The following is a 9512-nucleotide window of genomic DNA, read 5'->3' on the forward strand; positions in this document are numbered from 1 at the left end:
ATATATATATATATATATATATATATATATATATATATACATATATATATATATATATGTATATATATATATATATATATATATATATATATATATATATATATATGGATAGGTAACTGGGTATAAACTCGTTGCTATATTCACACAACATTGGATATCCAAATCAGTATATTGTAATTTTATATTTTATATCTTTCATGATCATGTCTCAGGAGATCTTGATTGCTTATATTCATAATTTTCTGCGGCTAGGACTACGTCGGTCACAGGAGCATCTTAGACCCTTGCTCTGGAAAATATTACTGGGACAACTTCCAGCGGACACTCGGATCTGGCCGAAGGCATCAGTAGATGTGAGTTATCGTGTGTATTCGGGGATTTAAAAAAAAATTTCGCGATTGAGTTCAAGACTGAGAACTCTAATTTTCCAGTTGAAAGCGCTCGCTAGATACAAGTTTTCTCGTATTTATATGCTTTGTACTTTTTCGAGTCCTGAACTGTATGATGTCTTCGAATATGGTTCACCGTGACTCATTTTCGAGCGCAGATTCCTAAAGTGAACCAGACAAAGCTCAGTGCTTGTTATTCAGCGCGGTAGCATGTAAATCTATTAATGAATGGAAGGGTCTTATCAATTCTACAACCGTTCCTGGTAACAGGATCGGGCAGCGTATAAGAATCTGCTCGCAGACGTGATTACACAGCCGGTTGACGAGGATGGCTCTGCGAAGTCTGATCATGTAGGTTGCCGTATAGTTGATTGAGGGTTTATGGAGCGTGAGAAGGTTCCGGATGTGTCGGATGTGTGTCGTTGTGCTCCTCAACTGTTACTTATCTTCATTTGAGCGGGAATTATTTGAGTATCGTTTGCGTCGCTGCATCTGTCAGACAAGCAACGCACCAAGATATATTAGCGAAGGTACGGCATGGGCGACTAGTGTATTGTAGGCGCTGCAATCGTTGCTTGCCAAAATACCTGTTAGGCACTTCTGGTGTACCCATTTGCACGTATCGTAGACTTGCCAGCGTAGGTTTTCAACGTTCTCTGATTAGTGTTGTGTTACTTCGACTCTCCCCACCGGCAGCCGCTGAGCAGCAATGATGATAGCAAATGGCAGCAATACCTCAATGACAACAAACTTATAAATACGATCCACAAAGACATACGGCGGATTTCGTCAGACTTTGCCTTTGTGCGAGAGTGGTCAAGGTGAGTAATTTGTGCTTTGCGCTTGCGATGTATCTACTTGTGCACGTCCAAGTTTTTTTGTCATAGTAAGAGATTGGTGGTCGTTGGGAAAAGGAAGGACGCTGTGCCTTGCGACTGTCATTCGTATAAGGCGTACTGTGAGTGCCCTTCAACGTTATAGGACGATGCCAAGAATCGCGGCTGCTGATACAGAATCAATCTCCAACTTCAGAAGCTTGCGACCGTTTGGGATTAGCCGCACGCACTATTGTATATCTTTCTAGTTAGCTTGTCGGAACAGGCTACTCTCGCACAAGATTTGACATTTTTTTGTTATCACACCTTGCAGGACACCTCCACCCATACCGATCCCGTTACATACGAGGTTAGAGACTCACAGTGAGAACGAGTTATCGCCGTCTCATTTCATGTACAGCCCCGCTTCCACACGGGACGACTCTGATAAGCAGCCAGTAGCCACGGGGGAGGCAGACGCCCTTTCAACTGCTGTTACACCTACAAAACGCGGAAGAGGAGAGAGAAATGTAGTAGACACTGACACGGAGGCTGTTCGAGCTGCCAACGAAGAGGGCAATGGGCAAGTCATGAATAGAGAACGGCGAGAAAAGCACTGGGAAGTAGTGGAAAGGATTCTGTTTGTATATGCAAAGACCAACGTGGGTGTCGGGTATGTGCAGGGGTTGACAGATCTGGTGCTACCTCTCTATGCCACCATGTCACTTGCGACGGATGAGCAGGATCATGTGACTCTGCCTTCGAGTGAGTCATCTGATATTGCCACGACGAAGACTGGTAACACACCGCAGAGTTCGCCTCTAGCTAAGGCCAAACACACCGATGATGAGGCAACTCCCACTGCCACGCCAACGAAGATGGCAGCAGCAGTCTGCCCACACGCAGAGTGCGATACGTTCTACACCTTCACCATGCTCATGGGTGGACAACGCAACAACTTTATACATGCGCTGGATGATACGGAGCTGGGTATTACTGGCCTTATAGAACGTGTATCTGTCCTGCTCAAGGCTAAAGACCCAGAGCTGTCCATGTCGCTCGAAGACAAGGGCCTGCTGCCACAGTACTACCTTTTCCAGTGGTTGTCGTTGCTGTTTACGCGGCAGTTCCCCATTACGGGTGTTGTCATGGTATGGGATCGATTGCTGGCCATGGACGATCCCTCTGACCTCTCTGTGTACATGTGTATTGCCATGGTCATGAATCTGCGCAATGTACTGATTTCCTCAGAATTCAGTGACGCCGTCACCCTGTTGCAAAACTTCCACACAAACAATCCCAAGCGGCTCATCAAGTTCGCTTTCAGCATGTATCTGGCCGACGATCATGGTCGCAATGTAAGGCGAGTATCAGGTGATCTTCTTGAGCGTGCTTTAAGCTCCAGGGGCTCTTCGGCGGAAAACAACGGCAACAGCCTAGAGAGGTCAGAGTCCAACAGCAGCATGTCTTCCAGTGGTCGTCAGTCACCTCTGTTCGGTTCTCTGTCGTTTGTCGGTGGATCTACCTCCAGCACAGGTTCGTCCACCACATCACTGAAGAACGCAACCAGCTCGGCGAATACAAGTGTGGCCGGTATGATGCAGGGCTTGAGCTGGGGGTTCACAGCCAAACTCACAGCCGCAAGCACAAAGCTGACTGAAGTGGCGGGCAGCGCAGGCCAGCGGCTGCAGAGTCTTGCCACGTCCGCAACGGAAAGCTACAGCGGGGGTAGCTACCCAGGGAGTGATTCTGTACAAAAGAATAGCCGGGGAGCCAGGCTGCAGAGAGATGCTCGCGCAAATGCCTATAGCCGACGGACTCAACCTGCCAAAGGCGGGAGTAGGGAGGGGGCGAAGGACGTACATGACATTCAAAGCAGCCAAACCAAGTCTAAGAGGAGCTCTACTTCGCATTCGAAGTCCAACAGGCAAAGCGGCACGGGTGGCGATAGCCATACATGGGGCAGTCGGAGGAGTACTTCAAAGATAAATCACGAGATCTCAATGTCGGAGATGAACGAGGTGTCTCGCGGATCTGGCGGGAACTCCCAGAAAAGTAGTGGTATGGTGTTGGGTATGGGCTCGATGGACGCGCAGGGTGACGAGCTGGTGGACGGCCTGTACGGTGACTGGCGGCGTCGTCATACTTCCGAAAACTTTGAACTTGCGCCAAATACAGAGGGGCGCGGCTATGTGAATGATACTCATAAGTACCACAAAGATAGTGGGTTTAGTGCAGAAACTAACGATGGTGTTAAATTGAGTTTTAGTGACGATGATTACGTCGATTTCCCGCCTGACTTGCCCACTGCCAGTTTGATCGAGGAGAACGTTTTATTTTCATTTGGGAATGAGGACGACGAGCTGAGCGGGGAAGAGAGCGATGTACTAGTTTAAGTGTAGTGCATAGCGATTGTATCATATGCCGTAAAAGAGATATAGAAAAATTAAAACACTGAACTCCTGTGAATACAAGCCATATACTTGTGGCGCGCTTAGAGTGATTAAAGATAAATTCTCATTGATTTTTACAATTTATTGCATTCTCGATGGCTCAACTTTCTTGAATCGAAGAGTTGTGTAGCTCAATTGCTTTGATTTTCCGAATACGGGGCTCTTTTTTTTTTTTGCGTTCTCGCAACATCTCTGCACGACAAATCATCAATTAATCAATTGGAAGGCTTGGTTTGCAGTTTAGATGACAAGCAGGCGTCAAGGATGTGCTATTCTACAGCATATCTCTGTTTCACCACCCGCTGATATAGCAGAGTTACTTTTAAGGTCTACGTGCACGTTAATGTAGGTCGTAGGTCCGGCACTGCCCTATTGTCAAAAAATTGTGGATATCCACAACGCTTGAGATTTATAGACATGTTTTGCCAATAATTGGCCGAGGTCGATATTGATCTCAGCTGTGCGACTACACATCCTCACGTATTGAAGCCTATAGATATGAACTGTTCAGCTTGGTACCTAAATGGATGTCTGCTCTTCGGAATCTGCCTGAATATCGCAAACCTGTCATTATACATGCACTTCAGCATAATCGTGACATTTCTTACCCAATTGTCGATTACAAATACAGGCTCAGATCGTTCAGTGTTGCTAATTGCCCACGAAAGTGTTTTGCCTGCACTTATTCGCAGGATCAGTTAATTTGCGATTGCTTCTGTATGAACGAATGTGCTCTTCTTCTCCACCGAAGACATCAGCCTGAACCCTACCCCACTGTCTAAGGAACTCCTTCTTCTTTAGTCTGGCGGAATCAGGAGCTGGCTTGCTGTCCAGTACAATCTACAGTAAGGACAACAGCAGTTGATCGACGTCAGAATATGCGACGAGCTACATAGTACCGGATTACTTTGCCAACACGAATGTACAGGCCAAACAACTTGCAGTACAGTTTCATAATCGCTTGCTGTGATGAAATATTCGACTAGCATAGCAAAGGTGTATTGAAAAGAATTTAACTACTCCGCACCTCAAAACACAAGATGTGGGAAATTATGTTTTTGTAGTTCTGATAGATGAAACATTTACCAAATAATTTGCTCCTGGCATGTCGTACGATACGGGATAAGCAATTATACCGACACGGAATGTAGTGTGTTTTCCAATCGAAATCTCGCGTGATCATTTTTATCACGAGCGCTGCATTTTTATCCTGAAAATTTGTGCACTCGTCGGTTCGATTTATTAATTGCGACACACTTACCTGAAGTTGTTGAATACGATAAAGGTGCTTTTCTTTCATCAGACAGCTATGAGTACAGTCCAGCTTATCATCGGTAGTGACACGACGACCGAGGACATCTATGCGACAACGATAGATGCAAAATTCCGTGAGAAAGATAGACAATTCAATATTGTACACTTATAGATGATTTAGTTACTTGTTCGCGAATTACTTGTTCGTGAATAGCAAGACAGTAGCATACAACAGCATCATCACATTTGCATAAACAAACAAAATAGATTGAAGTCATCTATGAACATACCGCGGGGACCCAAACGGGCGAAGGCATCCCACAACGGTGAAATCTGTAGAAGATTCTCGCGTTGGAGAGTTTCCAAGCGTGCCCGCAGTCGATCGTTGTATCTGTTGGCAATCTTAGATGTGTTCTTCCATGTCTGGATAGCGGTGCATAATATGTTGTAAACTTTCTGAGATATGCGTGTAAGACGTACGAAGATTTCTAGATTTGCAATATGAACTTTCGGTGTGTGAAAACAATTCCTATTTAAAAAAAAATAAAGCGAAGAATGGGAAGGCCTTAATTCGATAGTATATGAATGAATAGAAGATCAACAAGCATTCAAAAGAGGCTGGAAGCATACATCGATATCTAAAGCATGGCAAGAGTCCTGGCCTTCCCCTTTTGTGTCCTCATCTGGAGGTATATACACTCCCCGGTTGAAATATTGCGGCTCAGTCTCCACCCATATCAGGGAAGCCTGAGGTCTTAATTCGTAAGTTGGAGGCGTAGTTATAAGAGATAAATCGCTCACAAAATTGTCTACCAAATGCGGTTGGTGGCGGGAAAACTAGCTGTAACCACTCACAGTAGCGCGGAATAGGGGCAAACTGGAACGATACAGCAAGACTGTAGAGTATTGTTGGCGTAATCAGAAAACATATATACCAAGGGGTTTGACTAGATTCTCAAAAATACGGCACTTACTCGTATTTAGGTTCATGCAGCAAGGCTTGTAGTTGCTTCATTGAGTAATCGAATGGACCTGGACTTATTCGATAGTGGATTCCTGATTGGAAATGACGGAACAATTTTACTATTGAATACGTCGTTCACCGTACTTGCAAAAGATCATGTGAATCAGAAAATTCAGAATTGCTACTCACATTCAGAATCTTCAGCCAGTGGTACCTCGAAGTAATGCACAAAAGCATACAACCATACCGAAATTAAGTATTATGACGTCATCCACAGTGCTGGACGATAGAGCCTGCCCTAGGATTGTAGGGAGATGGTGTCCGAAGTTAGCGGTTTTATAGTTGACCCAGCAGACCGTGGCACCTGTTGACGCCCATCCACTGCAGAAACCTCTGTCTTGCTTGGTGCCCTCACTCACCATTACATCGTACGGATAGTCCCACGCCTGTCAAATAATATACAAGCCAACAACTGAGAATTTTACAGAAGAGCCTTTACTTGCGAAGAACACGCACAAGTTCACTACATTGAAAAAGAAATACACGAGGACTAGAGATCTTAAAAAATCAACGTTGTGACTGCGCACATATATATATATAATTGGAAGGCACGAAGATTGAAATACGCAGACATTCTACAGCTGAGAATGGGGTCGCATCATCGATTTCTCTTGCTCATTTTCACATTGCTAGTATGTCTTGCCCAAAGTGTCCATGTACATTACCTCTGTGAGGAGTGCTACAAGCCCAATCGCCGCGGATCTGTGATGAAAACCAGCTTGAAACATTAAGTAGACGAGTTCTCCGATAGTATCAGTTGGCATTTGACAATTCTGGCATGCACAAACCCAGCAGAATTCGATGATGCTGTGTAATATATATATATATATATATATATATATATATATTATTGTGGTTTGCGGGTTGGTGACCGCGTTTTACCTACGGATCACTACCGAAATTGATTTAACCGTCTATTGTTTGATCTGATTATTTATTGAAAACACAGACTGCTTGCTCGTGAATAAATTGAGGATCACAGTTGACATACCTCATAATAGAATCTCCGATCATGATGACTCGACGGCCCGCGAAGCTCTTCGCATTCACTGTGGGTAATGCACAATCCGGAGGGAGATAAATCTGGAGCGCTTCATCGTCTTTCACGGTGCAAAACTCTGGATATTTCAGCCCGAACCGTTTGTAACACTGTCAGAAGTAGTTTTTGGAATATAGTAACATACATAATTTCAACTTATGAAAATCTCAAGGTGAAGGAATATGATAAAGATTTATGTAATGCTTCCCTTTGGTATAGTATGAGTGGATACAAGCATGGTGTATACTGATGTTGTACAGCTGACTGATAAGATATGAGTATATAGATACAATTTACCGCACCCGAACCTATAAGATAACTTAAACATATACGCATTGGATATCCGTACAAAGATTACAGCAGAGGTCCATACCCTGAAGAAACGGAAGACTTATGTAAATATAGATGCACGCCAAGTACCGTAACACAGATGACAGCATCAAAATGCGAGAAATTCGCGCAGTAGAATCCGAGACTCTTTCTGAAGATTTGGTGTTAAACTTACGGGACGAAGCGTCTCCTGATAAAGCTTGCGTGATCGAGCTCCTAACCAGTATGGGGATCCTTCTTCCTGTGGAACTGCGGCCCATTCCCCTCTGCCAATCAAGGCATCTGTATTGAGAAGTGTGGAATACATGCAAATTTCTAAGTGAGCTGAGACATTTAACTTCTTAAGCTCGACGGGTACTTAGAGTGATAGAAGCAAGGTATAATACATTCGCTTTGAAAGCTTTCGTTAAGCAAGGCACAATACATCCCGCTGAAAGCTTTAACTAACTCGTACCGACTCTCATCCGAAGGCAAATTATTGGTGGAGAGCTATCGCTAAGAGCTGCGCGATTTGAACCTGACCTGCGTATGTTGAATAGCAAAATGGGTTCAAATGTATTTGGTACAGATACGCACAGATTGAGTGTGCGTGAAGTATCCTGATTTGCTAGACGAGCGCGACTTGGCTGCGCACATAATGGACATTTGTCGGCTGCTACATTTTATGTTGTCATTTTGTACTAAAACTTGGTACATAGCTGTATGCACTTCTTACGGACAGAAGCCGACGATTTCGGCTTCTAATTAGAAGTGAAACAAAAAAATGCTAGAATTCTCTTTTCAAATCTGACAAGAATCTAAAATTGAGTACTTTTACATACAACTCTTCAAATACTATACCACCGGCTTCATCAAACATATAGCCACAGGTCACACGCACCGTGGCAGGTATCGCACAATCACTCATTAACGCACAAGTAATATGAACATTGCATACTTTCAAGGTCACGGATTCCACAAATTCTTCTTGTCTGTCGCCTTAATAGTATTGCCTCAAGCGCAGTGTTGTTGTTAGTATTATGCATTAATACGTCGATACTCTTTGGTTGTGTTGCGTTTATTGTATTTGACGGTGAGATACCTTTATCACTGGTGGTGCCAATTCTAGTCTGAGCATTCGGTATGAGTTCTTTTTGAGCATCGATTCCACTAGTACCCTTTTTGTTTCCACGCTGTATACTATTTGAGTCAGCGTGTTTAGCAGTCTGTGCCTGATTTTCTGTCGCATGGTAAATGACTACACTATCTGATTTCTCGATACCCACCTCATTTCCACTAACACCCATAGTTGCTGCTTCAATCGATGAAGTGGAGTCGGTGGAGTGTGTTGCCTGTGATACAATAGTCTGTGAATATTTCAGTGACGTCGAACTCTCAAAGGAAGCAGGTGTGGGCTTTAATGCATATATTGCATTTTGGCTTTCCCCCAAGATTCCAATGGTGTACACTATTAAGCAAACTGAGACAACCAACAAGCCCAGCCCAAGTGGCCATCGAGTCAATGTCTTCGAGATCATCGTGAGTGATGTTGCCAGATTGCGTCAGTGTTCAATCACGTACGCACATCACAGGGCTCAAAGAGTTGCGCAGTGTAAACTGATGAGTGCGTCGTTATGACAACACGTACAGTTGCATACTCTCTATTTAGGTAAATATCATTTGCATTTTGCAAGAATTTAAAAAAAAAATCTCCCGATACATACTGAATATATCTATATATATTAACTTGATATATTGGATATCATCTGAGTTTCGACTTTGGTTGTGAATTCCGCAATATCTTCGGATGCGCAGGTTCGAGTCCTGCACCTGTCATATAATCTGCAGGTTGGCCGAGTGGTCTAAGGCGTTGTGTTTAGGAAACGATCTTTTTTTAGGGGGGAGATTTGAGGCAGGGCAGCGCAAGGAGGTTAATATCATAGCCTTCTAAATTATACAGTTATTGGGGATATATCATAGTCTTCTGAATTATACAGTTAAATGTATCATAGCTTGCTTGTATAATTCAAAAGACTATGGTTGTAATTTTATTGATACTATCTATGTCCTGGTCTTAGCTTCCACAATTGAAAGCGCCGTTGGGGTTAAATTATTTCGTCCAGAGTTATACAGTTATGGGTGTTTATATCATAGCTTTCTGAATTTTTTATACAGTTAATATGATCGCCTTCTTGTATAATTCAGAAGGCTATGGTTGGTTATATATAT

The 9512-nt window shown here is 43.5% G+C and overlaps 2 protein-coding genes across 2 annotated transcripts; one reads left to right on the plus strand and one right to left on the minus strand.

Annotated features, from left to right (window-relative positions):
- Positions 1 to 203: 203 nt before the first annotated feature.
- SARC_03517 (hypothetical protein) lies at positions 204 to 3669 on the plus strand (the record flags this gene model as incomplete). Its single annotated transcript, XM_014302672.1, has 4 exons — positions 204 to 353; positions 660 to 740; positions 1086 to 1210; positions 1539 to 3669. The coding sequence occupies 4 exons, from the start codon at positions 204 to 206 to the stop codon at positions 3598 to 3600; spliced, it is 2418 nt and encodes an 805-aa protein (XP_014158147.1). The 3' UTR covers positions 3601 to 3669.
- A 536-nt stretch (positions 3670 to 4205) lies between these two features.
- SARC_03518 (hypothetical protein) lies at positions 4206 to 8645 on the minus strand. Its single transcript, XM_014302673.1, has 10 exons — positions 8242 to 8645; positions 7480 to 7586; positions 6927 to 7084; positions 6601 to 6637; positions 6123 to 6321; positions 5886 to 5967; positions 5542 to 5665; positions 5202 to 5334; positions 4919 to 5016; positions 4206 to 4497 (listed from the first exon to the last, which is right to left on the minus strand). Exons 1-10 carry the CDS (start codon positions 8588 to 8590, stop codon positions 4309 to 4311), a joined length of 1476 nt encoding a protein of 491 aa, XP_014158148.1. The 5' UTR covers positions 8591 to 8645; the 3' UTR covers positions 4206 to 4308.
- Positions 8646 to 9512: the final 867 nt, after the last annotated feature.

Source organism: Sphaeroforma arctica, assembly GCF_001186125.1.
Source record: "Sphaeroforma arctica JP610 unplaced genomic scaffold supercont1.181, whole genome shotgun sequence".
Lineage (NCBI taxonomy): Eukaryota > Ichthyosporea > Ichthyophonida > Sphaeroforma > Sphaeroforma arctica.